The following is a 23746-nucleotide window of genomic DNA, read 5'->3' as shown; positions in this document are numbered from 1 at the left end:
TTTTTGCATTCTTGTAAAATTTCTTGGTCTTTGCAGTAAAACCAAGTGTCAACATGAATTTGTAGTTTCATGCTTTTTTTGATCTTCAAACATGTGAAGACTTGGCATATAGGACCACACTAGTATTTAGTGTAAAGGTAATTTATCACCTACAACTGCGTGACAACCTTCCTACATATTCTACCCAGTGGTGTTTAAAATGAAGTGCTTACTAGTGTATATCTTAATATGAGTGAATGGTGACTTCTCTCTAATGCTCACCTCAGGAAGATATCTCTCTCTCTCTCTCTCTCTCTCTCTCTCTCTCTCTCTCTCTCTCTCTCTCTCACACACACACACACACACACACACACACACACACACACACACACACACACACACAGAGCTGAGCGGTCACAGTACTCAAGGTGGATCTCAGAAGAGCTCTACAGTTCTATCTTGAGGCACAGCCCTTTCCATATGTGCCTGTGCAGTCAACCATAGCCACCTTGGTTATCCTGGAAGCTAAGCTCACCCACCTGACTCATGAAGTACAGAGAGACACGTTTCCATTGTGGTTCAGTCTATTAGTCTAAGATTATAATTTAGGACACAAATGGAGCTTTTGTGCTTTCCCATTTCCTGGGGATTTAGGACATCTTGACTAGAGGTTAGTGACTTCAGAACCATGACTTGTATCTACTTTTCTATTTTATTGATTGTTTCAGGAAAGAAGAAATCTGGCTCCTGCTATTCTAGCAAAAGCCTAAGCAAAATGTTGTAACTACCAGCTTTTTAAATTTTGTTTGTTTGTTCAGATGAATAGATGTATATCTTTGAATTATAGTGTATAATTGGAATTTATAGAACCAAATTTTAATTTTTCAACACTTCTGAGTCACTTGCAAATGCTACACATATATCACAAATATCACAATATAAGGGCAAGTTTTCTCTGTCCTGTAGCCACTGTGAGGTACAATATGACATAAATTAAAGTCTTTTAGACTTTAGAAATGCAATCCTAAGCTAGGTTTAGACTATGTCTAATAAAAGTTTAAAGTATCTTGTTTAAAACTCATGTTTAAATCAGCTAGAATGTACCATTCTCCACCGATTAATTAATTATTGGATTGTAGTGGCCAATTTACCATGATTGGATATAGTGTTAGCTTTACATCACTTTAACCTTAGCTCATAGAATGGAGTAATTTGGGAAAAAATCAGAGTACCAAGTTTATTTTAGTTGTTTGCTTGTTTGGTTGGTTGGTTTGGTTTTGTTGTTGTTGTTGTTGCTGTTGCTGTTGTTGTTGTTTGGTAACATAGCTAATAATGTCTTGTGAGTGACAGAAAGAGGAAAGGAAAGCTGACTTGATGTGCCATGATGCTGTGTGTACTTCAGTAACGCCCAGGTCTTGTCCACTACCTAAAGCCCTTTCAGAGCTTGCCATCCATCTAGCCAATGGCCTCATGAAACACCACACTGATTTCATTTTTACTTAATATTTCTTAAGGGTCTGGTAGGCTTAATCATTTTGTAAATGTGAAACGTACACAAACTCAGTGGACTCACAAAATCGAATGCAAGTTTTAAAAATGGAAAAGCTAACAGTAGACAAAAAATGTGCTATCCTCAATTACTGTACTTGTACTCTGTATTTAATCTGTGACCTTTACAGTTCAATATTATGCAGATTAGCCTATCCAAGGCTGGGAAAGTAGAGTTAGCTATAGGATGCAATTTGAAATCATGACATTTAAAAGATCTAATATAAATAGTAGAAATGAAGCATGCATACTTAATGCCTTGTGCCTTTGAATGGGATTTTAACTTGATTCCATGATTAAAATGAAAGGCCAGTCACATAGTTGTGTTTTTAAGGCTCATAGACACAGTGTAAGTTATAATTTTGAGACATAGAGAAATGTCCTAAAAATGTTACCTACATAAACTTTAAGCACTAACCTGTTATTTGTCATAAGTGGGGTTCAGGATGTTAGTTATGACTGACTGACTATGAGCCTGAGCAAGCAGGACATCAGCATAAACAGGTGCATGAACATGAATGACGACAGGAAACATCTGCCTTTGAGGGAGTCAGCCAATCTCCGAGAGCAGAACAAGTGGCAGATTTGAGTTGATGATTGACATGGAAAATGTGTTGTGTCGGAGGTTGCTTTAGCTGCCTTGAAAAAAAAATCTGTTTTGGTTTTGACTGCTTTGAACTGTTACTCAGAATAGGCAGGGAAATTGTGTCATACGCAAAACAAACTCCAGAAGTGATTTAAGGGAACGATAGTTTCAGGACTGTAGCCAGAGAGTATTAGCACTACTTCCTACATTTCTAGGGACAAACAAGTCTATAAATGACGGGCTCTGGCAGTGCTGTGATTGTGTCTGTACAAGAAGGAAAGGAAACCCAGGACTTTATTTGGATAGAACAAAGGTCCGTGTGTTTTCACTCATCCAGCAATACACATTATGTACCTCTTATGCACAATGCACTAATTACTGTACTTAACTTTCTACCAACAACTGCTTTACTTCATTTGCACATTTACTTCATTGCACATATGTAAGTTATAATGCGCAGCATCTCCACTATTCCTCATCTGTCATCATGGGTGATTTAACAAATGATGGACAATCAAGAATCAAAAAATAATGTTGACTGTCTTACTATCATATCATTTTTAAACAGGTAAAATGGGGAGTTATGGTTTCAGCTACCACATGTAGGCATTGTCTCATAGAAGTGTTTAAACCAGAGACCCTTCATGGGTCCAGTGCTTGATGTAGACGCATATCTGTGTTTCATGTTCTGGGTTGTCAAGTCCAACACACAAATTTAAGACCATACTCAATATCCAACTGCCAACAGAGATGCTACTGATCCGAGAAAAGCAGCAACACAGTGTGTTTCATGTTAAGGCTTTAGCTGGCATGAAGTTGAAAAACAAAATTAGTGAAGAGAGCTTGCTTCTTAGGAAAGAACGAAGCACACAGTGCTGACAAAATTCATTACACGGGTTTTACTTTTACCCCCTTTTAAATCGTAGTGTCTTTATCCACATCGTTCTCACAAGCCTTCTATGAGAGCTTGAATATCAAGGCTAAGTTGTCCAGAATCTACACCACTGTCAGACAATTGCCTGTAAAACGCCTCTTAAATCTTTGCTGGACAAATATTTACTGAGGACTTTCTAAGTCAGGTAGTGTACCGACCACTGTAAAGGACAAAGCAAAACGCCCATGTGACTTGTACTCCAAGTAAAAGATAGAAAAAAATGGTAGATACATTACAGTTATTTATATTTGATAATGTCGTATATAAAAACATGTGACCAATATTTTCATAATTTAATCTTTCCTACTCTGCAGTTCTGTTTAAAAACAGGAACATACTTAATGAGCACTTGGCTCAATATGTGCTATGTTGTTTCATATCCTTGCTAAGTCATGGTTAAATCATTTCCAGCCTAAAAATATTATTCCTATGATGAAAATGCAAAGCATTTGCTATGCTTTTACCCAGAACTGGCTTTGTTTCATTGATAAATCTAGAAATTCAAAATTTACGAGAGTGCATGATGTTGAGATACGGGAAAAAATATATGAGATTTTCTCATAATATTAAGAAAAAATCAGTAAATATTATTTTATACAACAGTATGAAATTACTAAGCATTTAAAATTTTACAACTGAAAGTGCTGAGCCCCACTGTCTTTCATTACAACACCTCAGAGCTGTGAACCATAGGACTCGGTGTAATCCAAGCCAAAGATGAGAAGGAGCTGGTCAGTCCACTTCCAGCCCTTCGTTGTGAAGTAAAACTGAAGGTTTGGTTTGAGTTGGCTTGGAATGGGACCTTATAATATAGGCCAGGCTGGCTTCAAATTCCCAGTCCTCCTACTTCCTTTGCCTTCGCAGTGCTGGGGCTACAAACGTACACTAGCACACCCGGAGCTTAAAATGTCACCAAATTGAAAGAAAAGCAAACCAGTGAAGCAGGACCACACACACTTACTGACTCACAGTCACACAACAGAGGGGCAATCCCAGAGAGAAGTGGGACAGTGATCAAAGAGGATCTACCTCCGAGCAAACAAATGCTTTTAATGTAGACAAAGTCCTTTCAGGTCTGCAAATGTCTCCTGAACTAACCTCCAGAGAGTTTAGGATTAAAAGCCAGCCCAAATCAGATGCCGCACTGGGCTGTTCTTGCATTAATGCACGTTGTAATTATGCCGTTTAAAGGGTAAAGGTTATTGTTAAGTAAACGAGAATGGAGAATTCTCTGTTTTATTGATGATTATAGGTGGCGGTCGCCCGCCCTCATTTCTGCTTCCAGGCGCTTACTCTGAGCATCTATATCTTTGCCTTGACTCTTAACAGGCAGTGGCTGCGGCCTCCGCTGCATCCAGAGACTTCAGCGGGATAGGAGGGTTAGGAGAACTTCTGGAGAGTTCTTCAGAGGCTTCCAAGTTAAGCTCCAAGAGTGCCAAGGAGTGGAGGAACCGGAGGAAGAAGAGGAGACAGAGGGAACACTTGGAGGGAAACCACAGAGGGGAAGGAGACAGGTTTCCCAAGTCGGAATCTGAAGACAGTGTCAAGCGAAGAAGCTTCCTCTTCTCGCTGGATGGGAACCGGCTGACTGGCGACAAGAAGCTGTGCTCTCCCCACCAGGTACCGAGGTCTGATAAGCAATCTGTAATCGCTGCCTCCGGTTTTGGTAGATCTCTGTATTGTTTCCTTTGAACGGCAAGGTACTGGCACCGTCGAGTTATTTAAAATCTATCATCAGTTGTCTTACAAAGGGATTTGGAAAAATAAAGTCAGGTAACTCTTTAAGATAATCGTCTTTAAGCATTTTTACAAAATTGAGAGCGTGTTATTGACTTTTTTTTTTTTTACTATAATCTGTTTCTCAGATGTTTTACTGATATTATCTTGAGAGCTGCTGTTCAATTTTCCCTTCTTAAGCACGGTGGCCATCCTGACTTCTGTATGAAGCCACTGTTTTAACTATCTGAAGTTATATTATAACATATTCATTTGCCTGGTTTTTTTTTTAGCATGAAAAGTCACTTAGAAAAGTCTCCATTAGCATGGCATGTTACACACAAAAAGAGGGTTACAATCTACCTGTTCATGCAACAGGAACATTGAAATTGGTGAATTAGTGCTCTGAATTAAGGCCAACTCTCCCATTCACAGTACCAGCATGAGCATATTTTTTAGGTCAAAGACAACAAAATAGTTTTTACTTTTGTAACTTAAACAAAGCTTACAAAATACAAACAGTTGTGCTTTTAGGCCCATTTTATCTATTAGAACATTGTGTGCCATAAGTTACAAACTCTTCAAATCCTGTTAATTTTACTCAAAAATTGTACCCCATTGTCAGTGCCTTGAGGAGCATACTAAGCAATCAATTTAAAGCAAAAACAAACAAAACCTGTAAACCAACCATAGAATATAACATCTGTTTAATAAGGAATAATACTTAGATGAAATTAAGAGTGACAATCATAAAGGTTTGACAAAAAGAGGTCAGTCACAAATTTTAGCCCAGTAGAATACTTGATTACTTTCTTGTTTTGACTCCATTTACTATTAGACAGGATCTCACTATATAGCACAAACTATCCTTGAACTCACAGCTTTAACCTTGCATTCACTGTTTAAAAGAGCTATCTATGTAAGCATTGTATAGGAATCATATGCCATTAAGGAAAAGTTGAAATCGATGAGCTCTAATGAAAGAAACTAAAAAATAAAAATAAAAAAAAATTGAAAAGCTTCCAATTATTTATAAATCACATGCATATTATTGATATTTGCATGACAATTGTATGTCTTTGGAAAATGGGATTATTTACCTTCTTGTCTAAAAATTTATATACATTAGCTTCTTCAAGAAGCAAGTATTAATTAAGCACTGTGTTGGTTTCCTTCCTAGTAGCTGTGATCATGAAAGTAATGTAAGTGAGGATGAGTTTATTCTGGCTTACGGATCCAGGTTATAGTCCAACATTGCATGTGATTGAGACAGCTGGTTCCATGGCAGCCAGAGTCAGGAAACACAGCAGTGTTTCTAACAATTTCCACCCATTCTCTTTCCCTTCAGTCTAGGACCCAGCCCATGAACCGTGCCACTCACACTTAGGGTTGGTTTTCTTACTCCAATTAACCCAACTAAGAGAATCTACACAAACATTGAGAGGCCCAGTTCTGAAGGTGATTTGAGATTCTACTAATTTGAGAGGTAGCACTAATCATCATGATTGCCATTTAGGTAACAGAAAGAGTTCTAGGTGTTGAAGATCCATTACTGAAAAATTAGATTCCATTCACTGATATAATGGACCTGTACTGTAAACATTGATGGAGAGTAAGCATGTCAAGCATGTTACATCCTACGTTGGATGGTGATAAACACTGTGGGAATTGAGTGGTTTGAAGGGGACATCCTAAGATTTGGAGGGGTCAAGGGAAGAAGCTACATCCTGGGCCTGCATGCAGGCTCAGTGGAAGGGACGTTGCAAAAGTGGTTATGTAACAATACACGCATAGAGCAATGAGGCTTGAAGGGTGGCTGGTGCTGGAACCACAGAGAGGAAATGGCAGGAGGAAGGTAGCTCCTAGTTAATGTTTGAACACTAAAAGCAAAAGCAGCGTGTGTGTTTGAACAATTTATTTCGTATTTGTGGATAGATGGGCAAAAGATGATAGATGACAATGGATTAGATGGGTGGAGAAATAGATGGACAGACCTACAAAAGTAGAAGAAATACTGATGAGTGCTAAGTCTACAAATCTAACTAACAAAGAAAGCATTAGTACAGGACTCTCAGGCAGAACTGGGCCAGAAACTCTATTTAGAGTGTTTGCTTTGTAAGCACGAGAAGGCTTTCTCTTACAGAAAAGAGCATCAGTGAAGGCAACAGGGACAGCCAGCGTAAATGGACTGGGCGTACTCTCCAAAACAATTTATCTCCTGAAAATTTCAAGGCAGAGAAACCATAAGTTATGGGCACCCTGTCCTCCTCTTCTGACGTGAAATTAAATGTTATTTTACATTTGTTACATTATCTACTTTTATAGGCATAATACCTAGTCATCGTAAAACATGAAATTAGTTAAAGGCACATAATGGAGGCTCCTCTCCCTCAGGATGTTGTCCCTCTTGTTTGGACACACTGGGGCCATTTGTTTTAAACCAGAGGCTTACAGCTACAACCAAATGAAGTTGCTGATATATTTAAGTAGCGATGTGGAGCAGATGAGTATTTCCAAAAAATATTCACTCTGCAATGTCTACTAAAACACTTGTTAATTTCCTGCCCCTTCTTCATTGTCTTCACCCCTCTTTGGGCTTAGACCCTGTATCCATGGTTATGTCACAGAGAATCAATGCTCGCGCTTTCCCTTTTATTATTAAAAATTGAGAAAAAAAACTCTACATGCTTATCTTCTTAGAGCAGAGGAAAACAAAATGAAGCCAACACCTGTAATTTATGTTCTGAGAGGCCTGAGGTGAGGAGAAATAGTCCTTTAGTTCCACACAAAAGCTTTCCCTGGAGAAAAGCTTGCCACAGCTGCGGGTATTCCCTTAACTCTGCCGCATCTTCAAGGGTGTTATTTTTGGCTTATTTTCTCTGAATACTATTTTTGTTATCTTCTTTTTTGGGTTTTGTTGCCTTGAAAGCTGTGCCCACACCCATTATTATACTTTCCAAAGAGTGAAAAGAAGTTTCAAATAAACTCAAAGATCTGAAAGGGCTCCGAACAAAATACCCAGACACAAAAGCATGCCAATTAAAGGCATGTTCAGATATGTTATAGAAGTAAAAACATGCCACATACACCCAAGCATAACATAAGAAGATTTTCACTTTTCAGAGACAGTGTTAGAACACAAGTAGATTAAGATTACTACATTTAACCTTCCTAGAAATTAATGTAAGACATATTTAAGTGAAATGTTAAGTTTATGCTTCTCTGACTATAGAGATCCACCCGGGTTTGGAATCAGCTGGATGGTGGGTTGAATATCCAAGTTACTGAATCACATCTACTATGTCTTCACTGTGTGTGTGTGTGTGTGTGTGTGTGTGTGTGTGTGTGTGTATGTGTGTGTACAGCAGGATGGTCAAGACTGAGTGGTTTATACAGATCTTTATTTTGATGCATAATCTGGAGGCTAGATGATGGTGACGGCTTCATCTTGGCTTATGAATGGAAGGGCACATGGCCTCATACAGAAGAGATAGGAGAGAAACAAACTCTGTGATGTATATATAACTCAGAAAAGCATTCATCCATTCATGAGGGCTCTATCTCTAAAAACTACCTCATTCTGGAATTATGCCCCCAACAAATGGACTCTTGAGATATATATATATGACTCAGAATTCCAAATTTAATTTCCTGAAAAGACATATTTTCAATGGACAAAGTAGTTTGTAAGTGCTGTTTCAAAGCACTCATTCCCCTATAGACAAATATTTATTATATATGTTGAGTGTAAGATAAAAAGGTCAGCATTCTTTATTAAAGTGAAGCACATGGTTTTTGAGTCCTTGGATGAGGAATCAGTCTACCCTGTGCCTGACATTTGTTCCACCCTCTTGTTTGAACTGAGTACTGTAGAGACACAGTACAGGTAGGCATGCCCTGCAGCTACTGGGTCCTGTAGGGAATTTATCCAACAAAAAATACATTTCAGAATGAAAAGTTCCTTTTAAGAAGTTCCCAAGAACAAAAGCAGTCAGTCATCTGGGGAAAATCATGAACACCACAAAGCTAAAAATGGGACCCAGGACAATCAGCCCTAGCTAATTAAACAAAAAAATAAAAAAAAATAATAAAAATAAACAAATCCCCCAAAGTGGATCTGTTTTTCCTGTGTTTTCTCCACTAAGATTATATTTGGTTTTATACTGGAGGTGAAAGGAGAAGTGCAAACTAGTTGCTGCTAGCATGTTTAACATATGAACAGATGCATATATTAGCCTCTTTTGTTTTGTTTTGATATGTTTATGAGACAGAATCTTTCAACATAACACGGACTGACCTAAAATTCTCCATCCTCCTGCTTCTCCTTCCTAAGGGCTAGTACAATAAGATGTGCCTCCATGCTTCACACACGGCTACATGGTGCATTCATGTGCAGGCACATGCATGTGTACTTGTGCGTGTGCATGTGTGTGTGTGCATGTGCATGTACACGTGTGTGTGTGTGTGTGTGTGTGTGTGTGTGTGTGTGTGTGTGTGTTAATCACAGTGGCCATGAAGAAAGGTGAGGCAGGGAATAAGAGAGTTTGAAAGGAAACAAAAAGAAATGCCATTATTAATGATGGGGAGAGCAAACAAATATTCCATTGCCAGAATTGGTGTTTTAGAAACTATCACCAAAGTAAAATTACTCCTGAGCTATTCAATGCAGTTTAAAATATATTCAGAGTCAAAGAAGGATCCAAGCTACATTCTATTTCCTGGCCTTAGAGATCAGTTTATCAGTTTATTTGTAAATGTGTAGGATACACATTTTTGTGGGCTGGGGATGTAGCCCAGTGGTATACACTTGCCCAGACAATACTGAGGGAGGCTGACAGTATACTGCCTAGCACGGAAGGAAAACAAACAGGAAAGCCTAGGATTATCTTTCCTTTCAAATATCTGTCTCTCATTAATAGAATTAGCATGAAATCACAGGAATCACTTTCTTTGCTCTGGTCACATTACACACCTTCATTCATTAAGCTACTGTTAAATTCGCAGTAGGCAGAGTACCAAAGAGAGCATTAAAATCCTCTTACATTTGCTGTGATATATAGACCCTCAGATCAAGTGAATCCCTGGTCGCCCTAGTGGACAGGGTTAGAAAATTCGGACAATAAGTTCTGTGACCTGATTCAAGATAAAAGGTTCTAGAGATCTTCCTGGTAGAACCCAGAAGAGAATAAAGATACCAATGACATCTTTTTGAATACTGTAGTTATCAAGGTGATGCCTTGATACAAGGAGTTTTAGAATTGGATATAAATATTTAGAATTCGAACTAAGAGTCACCTGAGCCAATTTCCTCCCCCCTCCAAGTTTCTTGCCCTCCAGATCACAGCACGGAGAGGTGGAAGCTATCTCCTACTTGTATCTTCCCCTTGTCTTGTTGTATTGAGATAGCAAACTCCATCTCACAGTGGAAGAGAGAGGCTTAGATGAAGTGCTTATGAATTCAGTTAATTGTGAATCACGAGTCTTAGCGTGACATGCTTTACAAACAAATGTATATTGATATTCGCACTATGGTCTTCAGTACAAAATGGAAGCCTACATGTTCCTATGAATTCTACTACCTGTATTTAAAAGCAAACTTACGCCAACCCAAAAGCAAGCAGTTTCTGCAATCTTAAGATTTTTATTAAACAATGATGTCCCACCCTGCTCCTGTCCCCGATCTCTTCCTTCCTTGCTTTCTCCTCAGTCTCTCTTGAGTATCCGTGGCTCCCTGTTTTCCCCAAGACGCAATAGCAAAACGAGCATCTTCAGCTTCAGAGGTCGGGCGAAGGATGTGGGGTCTGAGAATGACTTTGCCGATGATGAGCACAGCACGTTTGAAGATAGCGAGAGCAGGAGAGATTCACTGTTTGTGCCGCACAGACCTGGAGAGCGACGCAACAGTAACGTTAGTCAGGCCAGTATGTCATCCAGGATGGTGCCAGGGCTTCCAGCAAATGGGAAGATGCACAGCACTGTGGATTGCAATGGTGTGGTTTCCTTGGTGGGTGGACCATCAGCTCTTACGTCACCTACTGGACAACTTCTGCCAGAGGTGATAATACATAAAAACAGCTACACTGATACTTTACTTAAATTTGAAAAAGAAAAAATATCCGGGCCTGGGCAATTGAGCCTGTTCTGTGATCCTACTTCTAACAAGTGAAAGTGCTTAAAAGTAAGACATGATTAACTGAATGAAAACAAAACAAAACAAAACAAAACAAAAAGCAACTGAAAATAAAAAGAAAAAACACTTGACTTCTGTGGAACTATTATCTTCTTAGGTCAAAAGTACTCAAAGTTTAAAGTCTTGAGATAAAACACAAATCTACAACTACAATAGACTTACCACAAATACAAAATGATGAGCACTTTCACAATCAAAGCATCATTATCAATGATTCCCTTAAATTATATAATCATCAATCAGCTCAGATTATGAATCATCTGTATTCTCAAAATTAAATATTGTAACTGTTAATATATTGATAATAGACAGCTTTATACAACTGTCAATATTATAGTCCTATATGAAAAAGTATTCCAAAATAAAATGTGTTGATTACAGTATGTCATATGGAAATAAATCTCAGGAAAGCACACACATTTCATTGTACATCTGTGTTTGTGCATGGAAAAAATGGCCCATATATGTCAGTTTGTCAATATAGCCTCAAAGAAAATAACCCAGCCTTGAGACTATATAATAATATTTAGTTTTGTGGAAAGATTGACATACTCCTTAATGCTATAAGTTGAAAAATAATTTGTATTTGAGTGAAAAACTAATTACAGCATGCTTATGAAAAACTTCCCCCCCCCCAAACTTTGCTATGCTGATTAAAATGCTTGCGCAAAACAGTTGCTATATAAAATAGCATCCAGCTATTGAACCCTTGTCAAAGGATATGTGGTCTTTAAAAAATGCATTTATATAGTACAATAATCTATCTAATGTCTTAATGTCTTATTAATATCTGGGATTATTATCTGAGAAAACCTGCACGAAGCATGATTTTCTAGAGAGTTGCTATATATTCTTGTGTTATCCATGGAGAAGGGTGGTTTGAGCCATCAGTATTTGGTTTGCAGGGTACCACCACTGAAACGGAAGTCAGGAAGAGAAGGCTAAGTTCGTACCAGATTTCGATGGAAATGCTGGAGGACTCCTCTGGAAGACAAAGGGCCATGAGCATAGCCAGCATCCTGACCAACACCATGGAGGGTGAGATGCAGGCCAAGAGAGTCTGTATTACATTAGCTGTCTGCTCTGAACCCGTGCTATCTTTGCAGGCAGTCTAATGACTTGCCAAGTCTAGAATCCTGTGACAGATATACTTATGTGAAAGCACTCTTTCACGTAACTCACATTGGTTATAAAAATGAGTGCTAACCTAGTTTCCTTTACTGGGACCCCTCACTTGCTAATAGAATGGCATTTTTCCAACTTCATATCATATCACTAAAGACTTATTCTAATGTTACATTATCCGATAGAGTAAAGCCTTTCTCATTTCAGCCTGAGTGTGTAGAGATTTGAGACAAGTATGTTAGGGTTAGAGAGGGATAACAATGAGTTGGGCAAACCCAAGCTTGTGTTCCATTCAAATGAGGTTCCTAAAGATGTGCTTCTTTCCACCATCTATATTCACAGTAATAAAAATCCTCTAAAGGACACTTGGCACAAACATTCACTGTTTAACATCCCCATAAAGTTCTTTTTAAAAGGTCTGCTTGATAGTTATATTATTGCATTTTTGTTTGATTGTTACTAATTTGAAATTGAATTATTAAATTCAAAGTACTTACTTATATTTAGAAAGAGGAAGCAGATCAATATCAACATGCCATTTAAATGTATATTTTGGGAATGGCCGTATGTAATAAGATAATATGTAATAAGATTGTTTTCTGTACAGTCCGTTAATCCCAGTAGCATGAACTTGTATGTCCATGAGTAAGCATCCTTTTTATTATCAAACAGTATGTCACTTACTAGAAACAGTAATTAATCCTTACTGTTATTTAATACTCTTCTTCTTTATTACCCAGAGCTTGAAGAATCTAGGCAGAAGTGCCCACCATGCTGGTATAGATTTGCTAATGTGTTTTTGATCTGGGACTGCTGTGGGGCATGGTTAAAAGTAAAGCACCTCGTGAACCTAATTGTCATGGATCCATTTGTTGACCTGGCCATCACCATCTGCATTGTATTAAACACCCTGTTTATGGCCATGGAGCATTATCCCATGACTGACCAGTTCAGCAGTGTGCTGACTGTGGGAAACCTGGTAAGTGTTGTAGGGGAGAGAGCAATGTAAGGGGAAAAAATACAATCTGTGCTGTACCAAACTGAAAATTTTATCTTCTTTCTTCACAAGCAGAGACATCTAAAAGAGGATTACAGTGTATCTCAGATAGGATCTGGATTTCATTTTATGTTGAGGCTGATTATGTAGGACAATGTCTTTGCAGATTAGCCACGGTGTCATATCGTGATAAACTCCTCACAGGTTAGAGGATTGTATACCGAAAATGAGAGTACAGAGGAAACAAGAGCTCCACAAGATTTAACTTTACAGGGTCTTTATAGAAACCAGACCCTTTGAAACAATGGCCAAAGAATCCATTTCTACTTTTAAATTATTTATTTATTTTTTATTTTTTGTACATTGGTGTTCAGCCTGCTGGTATGTGTGTATAAAGATGTCAGGATTCCTGGAACTGGAGTTACAGACAGTTGTGAGCCACTATGTGGGTGCTTGGAATTGAACCCCAGTCCTTTGAAAGACCAGCCCATGCTCTTAAGCGCTGTGCCAGCCCAATTTCTACCTTTAAAAGGTACAGTTGTTTAGAAGTGAATCACTTAATAATAGCTTCAGTAGGAATCATTCAATAGAAAAAAATGCTTGGTGAAATGCATTTGTAGGATTTTCAGTGTGTCACGGTTGTAATCAAAGGGAAGACTGCACTTAGATATAGTTCCAAACAAGTAACCTTCCCCATTTTTGCAGATTTTAAAACTGACATCAGTTCATCTGTTTTGCCTAGAAATTGGTTCTGACAACATTGACTCACTCTTATAGTTCAAGATGATTCATAACATTCAAAAATCAATTTAGCAACCTTTAACATATCTTTAACATCATCCTTAGGCCTGTGGCCCACAAATAATTCGGTTTAGAGTTCATTGCCAATTATAAAGCACTGATAAATATTTTGATATTTAATCTTCAGTAGGTAAATTCATGGCTTCTTTGTGTTTCTGTTAAGTCTGTTGCATCCTTGCAGGGTTCAAGGGATGGGCCTGACTGGGTCAGTGAGGGACTAAAGAAAAGCAAACAGATACATGGACACAGATTAGTCCGGATTTGGTAGGATGGACTCAGTGTGTTTCTTATATAGATTTGAACAGAGAGATGGGGTAATTGCATAGAGTTGAACAAGGGGGCAGGGTTAGTATATAGACAAATCAAGGAGTAGTTTGGCTTACCTTAGTAGAAGCAGTCTTTGTTGAGGAGCAGCATTCAGCCTGTAAATGTGGGTCAGACAGAAGCTCTGATGGGTGTTTCTAAACACACTATCAACATGCATGCATGGACCAGAAGGCTTTGCCATTTTTTTTTTTTTGAGCCTGGCTCCCAAAGAGAGGGCTTTGTCATTTTTTCCTGAGGCTAGGTTTTTGACCTAGTGGGTCATGTCAACAATACACATTCACCCAAGACTTCGTACACCCGGGGCTTCGTTGGCTCCTCGCAGAAGTTCATGGAAAAAAAGCTATCCAAAAACGTAAATAATTATATCTATTTGATTTTGGTTAACTTTCTCTTTACAACATTCAGTAGTGGTCAAAAATGAAAAACTTACACTATTTAAAGATGGTATTTTTAAATTTTGATATCTTTGTCATTGATCTACAGGGAAATGGCTTGCTCTCTGGTTCATTAAGATACAGTAATTAGCATCTGTGTCTAGATGATATTACTTAGTACTCTTTCCATGCTCATATCAAAGCCTTTTGGAGAACCCTCAAATTATGATCTTGAACACACCTTAAAGGCATTCTGAGCATCAATTCACATACTAGAGCAAACCTTGTGCAGCTCAGGATACCCCAAGTACATTTCAAAAAGGAACACTTTAAGAACCAGTTTTACATTCCCTCAGAGTATCTGAGTCCATGTGTTTTGCTTCCCTCTGGGTCACTAACTCCGCCCTGGTCCTGACAATAGCTAGGTAGCATCATGGCACACCTGCAGTGAACTTTGCAATATCAGAAGCAAATGTCTATTCTAACACAGAACTGAGTAGAAAATGCATTTACGTTTAGCCATCCTTTTCATCCAGATGAGTTGAACTGGCCTTTGCTTCAGCATCCAGATGTACATTTGCGTCTTCTATAACTTCTGTGCTACATGAGTTTTTAATATTTTAACCTTTTGCATATAGACATAAACTTGTTATTAAAAATTGAATGAATCAAATTTAGTACTAATTAGTAACTATATTGTATAAAAGATAGTAAGAGAATGACGAGTATCCTCTTTTTCTTCCAATGAATCCACAATGCATAATGTCCAGAAATGTTTCCCACAAACCACGTGGGACAACTGACTCTTTACTGTAGTTTCTGCAAAGTACTTTAATAACTGGAGCATATAGCTGTCTTTCAAAGAGTTGTAAGTTGAAGTGGATGCAGCTTGGCTTGTTAAGGCTGATCACATTATTCTTGCTGATGGAAAGGCTCAAATCAGGGCTTTACATTGCAGGGCCCTCCAATTGTGACCATCAAATGTATTCTGAAACAAAGTTTCTTGCCTTATGGCAGACAGCTTATTATTCCTATCAGTTTTACAATAGAAATCCTCAATCATTAGGGACGTAAAGTCCCTAATGAGGACTGTGCTTTCAAAATAGGATGATCAGAAGTAGGCATGGTAGCACACACTGAAAATCCTAGTGTTCAGGAGGCTGAGGTGGGAGGGACCATAAATCCTAGGCCAGCATGAGCCACAGACTAAGACCATAATTCAAAAGAAAGAGATATGGAGAGAAAGACGAGGGAGAGAAGGGAGTGAAAAGGAGGAGCCCTAAGGTTGTTGATAATTGGAAAGCATTTTGGATGTTAAACCTTCAGCCACATGAATCTCATCTATGAAATGGCTAACTCATGTTTGTAAGTGAAATACTCAACTCCCCCAAATATGTGGGGTTTTTTTTCCTTCTGTCTGATTCCACTTCACTCCCATTATCTCTTCCCTAGAGTTTCAACTTGACAGTTGAGTTTGCATACATTATTGAACAACACCTTCCTTTTACCATCTCAAGCATGCGTGAAGGATGGGGATGGAGTTGGATGAAGGACCAAGCCCTGTGAAGGATGATGGTGCAGCTCAGATGCAGGATCTAATCTTGGGAAACAGTGGAAATATTTGCTGCATCATCTAGGGTAGCTCACAAGCGTTACCCCCTCACATCATTTTAATCAAGAAAGAGATAAATTTCTTTTTGAACTCCAGTTCAAAGTTTTCATGATAGAAATATTTTGGGCATATTTGATAGGCAGTCACCTCTGGTTTAACCAGCCTGGGGAAGGGAAGTGGGTATGACCATGTGGAAACATGGCGGTCCTGAGTAGTCATACAGGTAGAGAAATTAGCCCCACCAGAAGGATGGCAAAGAATGCTGGGAGGCAATGTCATAAGTATGCATACTTACGAGTCACCTCATCTTCTCTGTAGTGTTTGACTCAGAACACCCACCTTTTTCTTTAACTTTGATTATACCTATAATGTTGTAATGCTGATTTTTTTTTCCTGATTATTTTCTTGATCATGCCAATCAGTGCATCCCTGGCAGTCTCTATGACTTCTGTCACTAGGTTTTGGACTCCTCACATCATTTATGATGTTTTTCACTCAATCATCTGTGCACCTCAGCAACTTTAGGGATGATACACTAAGCAGCATGAGCTTCATTCCTTTCTGTGTTACAGCTGTCATAGATCAGTGGCCAAGGATTGCTTTAAGTACTATATTGGTCACAGTTGAATGGCCATCTTTCCCACCATTTATTAGAAGTGCTATCAGCCACACTTCAATTTTGTGCCACCTTTAACAGACCCTTCTAGCCCCAAGGGCAGAACTGCTAGAACCAGTAGGACTTAATTTTTGCTTTATTTCTCATATTTACTTGATATGAAAAAATCCATTATTTCTTCTTTCAGGGTATTTATGTTTCTCTTTTTTAATTTTTTTTTTTTTTTAGTTTATTCTTGTTACATCTCAATGGTTATCCCATCCCTTGTATCCTCCCATTCTTCCCTCCCTCCCATTTTCCCCTTATTCCCCTCCCCTATGTCTGTGACTGAGGGGGATTACCTCCCCCTGTATATGCTCATAGGGTATCAAGTCTCTTCTTGGTAACCTGCTATCCTTCCTCTGAGTGCCACCAGGTCTCCCCCTCCAGGGGACATGGTCAAAGGTGAGGCACCAGAGTACATGAGAAAGTCATACCCTACTTTCCACTCAACTGTGGAGAATGTTCTGTCCATTGGCTAGATCTGGGTAGGGGTTTAAAGTTTACCGCCTGTATTGTCCTTGGCTGGTGCCTTAGTTTGAGTGGGACCCCTGGGCCCAAATCTGCCTATCATAATGTTCTACTTGTAGGTTTCTAGGACCCTCTGGATCTTTCTTCTTTGCTATTCTCCCATGCTTCTCTCATCTAGAGTCCCAATAGGGTATTTATGTTTCACTCTTAAAAACTTTAAAAATATTTCTAGTGTTAATGTCTGTTGTTTCCTGTATAAATCCCCGCTCAGCCACATCAGAAAAACCTTGTCACAATACCACACAGAGGTTTATTGTATTTGAGTATTTCTCTGTCCACTGTTTCCACATTTAGAGTGTTCTCGCTTCTCAATTCATATTATTCCAAGTTCCACTCCCTCCTCTTTCTCCTCTAACATGGCGTTCAGCCCACATTAGGCCATTTTGCCTTAATCCCCAATGAACGTTCTTACCCTGTAAGCTGTGGTTTCTCCATCTGTTGTGAATTTCTCAGTGGCAGACTCTGCGTCCCATTTTGTTTTGGGTCTCCCAGTGTGTCTACATTGTAGTTCCTCAATAAACAAATGACTAGTTGTTTCTATCCCCAAGAGGCTACTTCGGGAGTCAGGCTTTTGTAAAAATAACACACACTTTGGAGTCAACAGACGGTATGACCCAATTATAACTGTCATTGTAGATGAATAATATAGTCTCTGGAAAAATACAGTACTCTGAGCCTTGTTTTGTTTTGCTTTTATTATTGACATAGTGCCATGATGCCCATCTCTGAGGATGTTGTGCAGGTCAAGTGGGGTAACGTGGAAGAATCTAGCAGTGTGCCTAGCATCTAGCACATTCTCACTGGACAGTTTCCTTCCCCTCCCACATGCATGCCACTAACCTCTTGAACCTTTCATTGAAGTATCGATGGAAAATATTTCTGCCCTTAGACTTTATGTTTTCCCCAGGATATTGGGGAAATTGAATAAGTGAGGAATGGTTGGAAAACTTTCCAAAATATAGAAGGAAATGGTGTTGTATGGTCTCCCAGTGCTGAAGCTGCTGCAGGGTAAGGATAGGATGACACAGCTTGAGTACAGGATAATCGAGTGAGTGGAAAAGCACAAGCCGAAAGCTTCAAGTCTGAGTCTCAGTGCAAGAGTTAGTTTGTCCTAAATTATACATCACAGATGATACACGGTTATATTTTGCTGGGGGTGTATTGAAACTCGCTCGTTCAAACAAATGACAATTTCAACAGGCTCTCCTATTGCTGCTCATGTAGTGATTCATAAATGAAACCATCAAAGTGTAGGTTGTATTAAGAACACAAGTATAGAAAAGGATTATAGGAGCTTCTGTCTTGACTTTGATCAAGGACTTCACTCTCTTGTAGTTTCTTTCTACATTACGTAAACATTATATCACTTCCCTGATGATTGGCTTGATTCAATCTGAGTATCGGGAGACCTCAAAATCTCTATTGAGTTCTCTCTGATACTCCCTGTTTTCACAGAACTCTGTTGGTTTCTTTGTTTGTTTGTGGGGCCTTTTTCTGATGTTATTTTGTTTTTTTTTTTTTTTTAGTTTTTTCCTCTTGACATAATAAAATTCAAGCTTCTAGTATAGGGATCCTATAAACCAAAGAGAGTCTACGCATCATATTATGTCAGAGAACTACTTCCTTAACAACTTAACTGACAGCGCTAAAACTACGGGAAAGTACAACAGCATTACATTAGAAAGTCCAACCTACATTAGAAACAGCTAGGAGAAATGTTTGAAATGAAAGTGTTCATTTAAATATTCGTAAGGAGAAGTTTCATGGTGGCATTACATTTTGGATGAAAGCTTGACTCTCTTTAACCGCAGGAGAGCTAGTCATCTCAGCCGACCCGAAAAGATTAATTTTGACTTTCTGTGAGAAGAGATATTTGAGGATCATTTAGCCTGGAGTTCCTAGCTTGTTTTATTGCATTTTTATCATCAGGGTGCCTGTTTTAAATAATATCTTCTCATGAAACTTTTACACAAATCAAATCTGTTTGAGTTAGAACTGATTTTAAGTTCACCAGGGAAAGTATTTGTAAAAAAAAAAAAAAATCCCATGGTGAGCTATTGTATAAAATGAAAACATCATGTTTTCAAAATGTATGCCACCTTGATTACAAAACATTTTACTTTTATATGAATAAACACATGACCAACAACAATTCAGGTGTATTTTTGAAATTAATATTTCCTTTTGTACCTGTATAATTTTAAAATCAGATATTAACTATTTTTGTGCTTTTATAAGAGTGGGTCTGAATTTTTAAAAGAAATATGATGTTTTAACACACTAAATGATTCTAGTACATTTATATTGAGAGATCTTCTTCAAGATAAAGGTTGATTTAGTTTAGTACTGACATTAGCATCATAACATAGACCTTTTACTTATAAAGAATTATAATAACTATTTTTAAAGACTTTGGTAAGAGTAGTTGCATAGCCTGGCATGCACTTATGCTTCTATTGCCTGTGGTTTCAAGTTTGAATTCAATGTGTAGTGTGTTCTGTTTTATATCTATTGTCAAATACACATTTCTTCTATTCTCACCACATTATTTTTAATTATGGATGTGTAATACTGAGAATATTCTCCTGCTAGTTTCAATTAAATCTGCAGTCCCTTGTTCTATTAATCCATTAACCTTAATTCTTCAGCCGGCAGCCAGAGACAATTATTACAAAACATTTGCTGCAGACACTCTTTGGTTACAAGAGTGTTTATAAAATGCAGAAGGAAAATGCAGACGTAAAATGTATATATCTTAGCCAAATTTAAATAGTTTTTAGTAACTTCCAATAACATGTGGGTTTATTTTCAATAATAAAATTTTTATGAAGTTACAAAAGGTAAGAGTGCTGCTTTGTAGAAGCATCACGCGCCACAATGTCAGTGATACCATAGCTATTATGCAATGCGAGGTTGCAAGTGTGCACAATGACAGGTTTAACAGTGTGTTTCCCTGGAAATCCAGCTGATCTGTTAAATAAGAAAAACCTATTTCGCACAGTGCTAGCTTGTGGGGAAAGAGCTCAGCCAATATTGATTTGTTTCATTTAAAAGTCAGAAGTCTGCACTTGCTCTGTTTAATTACATTCTGAATTTTTGCTGTGCCCGTGCTCAGCACAGCTGAAGAGCCACTCTTTGTTTTCCTCCAGGTCTTCACCGGGATCTTCACAGCCGAGATGGTCCTGAAGATCATTGCCATGGACCCCTACTATTATTTCCAAGAGGGCTGGAATATTTTTGATGGAATTATTGTTAGCCTGAGTTTAATGGAGCTTGGCCTGGCAAATGTGGAGGGGCTGTCCGTGCTTCGGTCCTTCAGACTGGTATCTCACTCCGTTTATGTTCTCTCTCATTAGCATAAGATTTATTTTTAAATGTATGTTTATATAAATATCAGTTTGTAAAAATAGCATTTTAATTGCACCAAGTAGATATACCCCAGAAAATTTATAACCATGATTTTTTCAAGACAAATATGATCTATTTTCTAAGAATAATAAAAAACGTTTGAGATAGTTCACAAATCACTATGTAGGAGACCTTAAAATATATATATGTTCTTTCTAAATTGGTTACATATTCTGAAATTGTTTTCATTTTTTTACCTGTAAGGTAAAGAAGAAGAAAAAATAAAAAAGAAGAAGTGAAAATAAAAAATCATTAAGGCCCAATTAATGTCAGGTTTTCAATCAATCCCATTCTTACTAGAACAACTACTTTCCAGCATGTAGAAGCCGGAAATAGTGATGTGTATCTCTAACCCCAGCTCTTGGGAGGTGAAGCCAGAATAACTAGTTCAGAGTTCCTCTCAGCTATACCATGAGTTTGTGGCCAGCCTGGGCCCCATAAATATGTGTCACCAAAACAAAACAAATTCAACACATCAAAAAAAAGTGATGATTTGGTATTTTAAACAATATCACAAATTGTTTTAAATGATAGCAAAAATAATTACAAGTCATACCTACGTTTTTGTTCAAAAGTAAGTAAACACATATATTTAAATAGAACAAATACTTTTAAAAATCAGATTATCTCATTTCACACCCATGTTAAAATAAAAAAGTGTAATTCACATTTTCACCATTTGTCTTTCAATTTCTAGATTTGAATCTGAGGTGACAGTTGATGTATTAGCAGTGTCTGTCTGTAATTAAAGTAATAATTTTTTCATAGGTATATCTTTCAGTAAATCTGAAATGAGAACTATAAAAAATTGTGTTTAAATGATATGACTTGATTTACAATTCTAATATTATTACCAGGCTAGAGAGATGGGTCCGAGGTTAAGAGCCCTGGCTGTTCTTCCAAAGGTCCTAAGTTCAATCCCCAGCAACCACATGGTGCCTCATAACCATCTATAATGAGATCTGGTGTAGTCTTCTGGCCTGCTGGCACACATGCAGGCTGAATACTGTATAAAAATAAATAAATAAATAATAAATCTTTAGTATTATTATCACCCTTTGTTTTGAACCTACATTACGACAGGCTCAGAAAATAATAGCCTGGCTTCCAAACATACTAAATTTTCTTTTATTTGATCACAGCTTCGAGTCTTCAAGTTGGCAAAATCCTGGCCCACACTGAACATGCTCATTAAGATCATCGGCAACTCTGTGGGCGCCCTGGGAAACCTGACCCTGGTGTTGGCCATCATCGTCTTCATTTTTGCCGTGGTCGGGATGCAGCTGTTTGGGAAGAGCTACAAGGAGTGTGTGTGCAAGATCAACGAGGACTGCACGCTCCCCCGCTGGCACATGCACGACTTCTTCCACTCCTTCCTGATCGTCTTCCGTGTGCTATGTGGGGAGTGGATAGAGACCATGTGGGACTGCATGGAGGTCGCTGGCCAGACCATGTGCCTTATTGTCTTCATGTTGGTCATGGTGATTGGAAACCTCGTGGTACGTAAATACTGCAGATGCTCATAAATAGGAATGAGTTTGGGCTGTGGGAAATGGCGTAAGCTGTCAATATAATCTCCAAGTTGACTGCCAGCAGCTGAGAGTCAAATTCCCCCTACAGGCAATCAATGAAGGAACATCTTACTTAAATTCTCTGAGGTTGGAGCCCCCTGTCTTTGACAGTGGAGCAAACTGGGCATGCTGTAAAGGATATAAGGATAGAGGAGTGTAAAAAAAAAATGTATTTTCTATCAAGACAAACTGTATTATGATATTATTTTGATATGATAATGCCTTTAAACCCTAAATGTAGAACTATTTTATACAAAAGTGGACTTTTACATGTTCAAAATTCACAGTCTTTTATTAAAGGTGCGGGTTAAACACAGTGCTAAGAAAAACTTTCAATGAAATGGAACATTATACTTTAGGTGTGGTTTATAATTACCATAGGATACAAAATACTTTTTTATCTGAATTTGTTTTATTAAAAGAAATAATATAGTGTAATTTGAATAATTACACACATTTACAAATATGTATGCATGTATGTATATGCAACCATACACAGAAAGAAAGTGACAAACACATTCATACAAAGAGAGAGCAAGCAATAGAGAGGGGGAGGGAGGGAGGGAGGAAGGGAGAGAGAGAGAGAGAGAGAGAGAGAGAGAGAGAGAGAGAGAGAGAGAGTTTAGATTTTAAGTCCTTACTTTAAGCTATTCCATAGATTTGAGAAGGAGATGACTGTCTTTGTGTCCCCCACTGCTGAGCCCACTTAGTTCCAATTAGCTATGGTCTCATCAATGTCTCAGTTAATCACACTGGATAAAGGAAACAGATTTGAATGCAAAATAGGTATCTGTGGGTTTAAGGGAGACGGATAGGTATAGTGGGATGGTGGTGGAGGTTGGGAGTGATCATTGTGTCTTATGCACATGAGTAAAACTATACAAGAACAAAATTAATTTTAAATACCCCAACATAAAGGTACATGTTTAATACTTAAATTCAGGAAACATATGTGGATATAGTAATTACTTACATAGTAATATTGGGCCTTCCTTTGAAGGGTACATTTCAAATAATACTCAAAAGAATAATAGAGGATACATACATTTTTTTTCTTAAAATACAAAGCTGGATATCCCTAGATTCTGATCAAAATACAGTATTTAAAAAAAAAAAAAACAACCCAGAGATCCTGGATCCTGACTAGTATTGTCCTTCTACCATATGAAGAAACTCAGCAATTACATTTTAAGCTAAAATATCACTGTATCTAAATCTCATTTTATATCAGACATTCTGTGCAATAGCCACAGATCACCAGGTATGCTGTGAGTCAAGACACGCCACAAGACTGAGGAGAAAAAGGATGTGCATTGTATGAGTCTGGCTAACCTTAGAATATTTTAGAATTTTCTCCACTTTCTACAGTATTTGAACACCCAAATTTAAAGT

General features: G+C 38.0%; 1 protein-coding gene across 5 annotated transcripts in view; it reads left to right on the top strand.

Moving 5' to 3' along the window:
- The window catches only part of SCN3A (sodium voltage-gated channel alpha subunit 3), a 113104-nt gene that overhangs the window by 47560 nt on the left and 41798 nt on the right, over nt 1-23746 (top strand). The window contains exons 11-16 of one of the 5 annotated variants that reach the window (XM_084797562.1): nt 4377-4667; nt 10471-10671; nt 11859-11991; nt 12819-13057; nt 20525-20698; nt 21926-22282. In XM_084797562.1, coding sequence (XP_084653688.1) covers nt 4377-4667; nt 10471-10671; nt 11859-11991; nt 12819-13057; nt 20525-20698; nt 21926-22282 — 1395 coding nt within the window. Of the gene's footprint in view, nt 1-4376; nt 4668-10470; nt 10819-11858; nt 11992-12818; nt 13058-20524; nt 20699-21925; nt 22283-23746 lie in introns of those variants that run through there. The other 4 variants (XM_084797561.1, XM_084797560.1, XM_084797559.1 and 1 more) reach the window with 4 other exon arrangements.

Source organism: Acomys minous (assembly GCF_964271855.1).
Source record: "Acomys minous genome assembly, chromosome: 10".
In the NCBI taxonomy this organism is placed as follows: domain Eukaryota; kingdom Metazoa; phylum Chordata; class Mammalia; order Rodentia; family Muridae; genus Acomys; species Acomys minous.
This window is presented reverse-complemented; position numbering and strand designations above follow the sequence as displayed.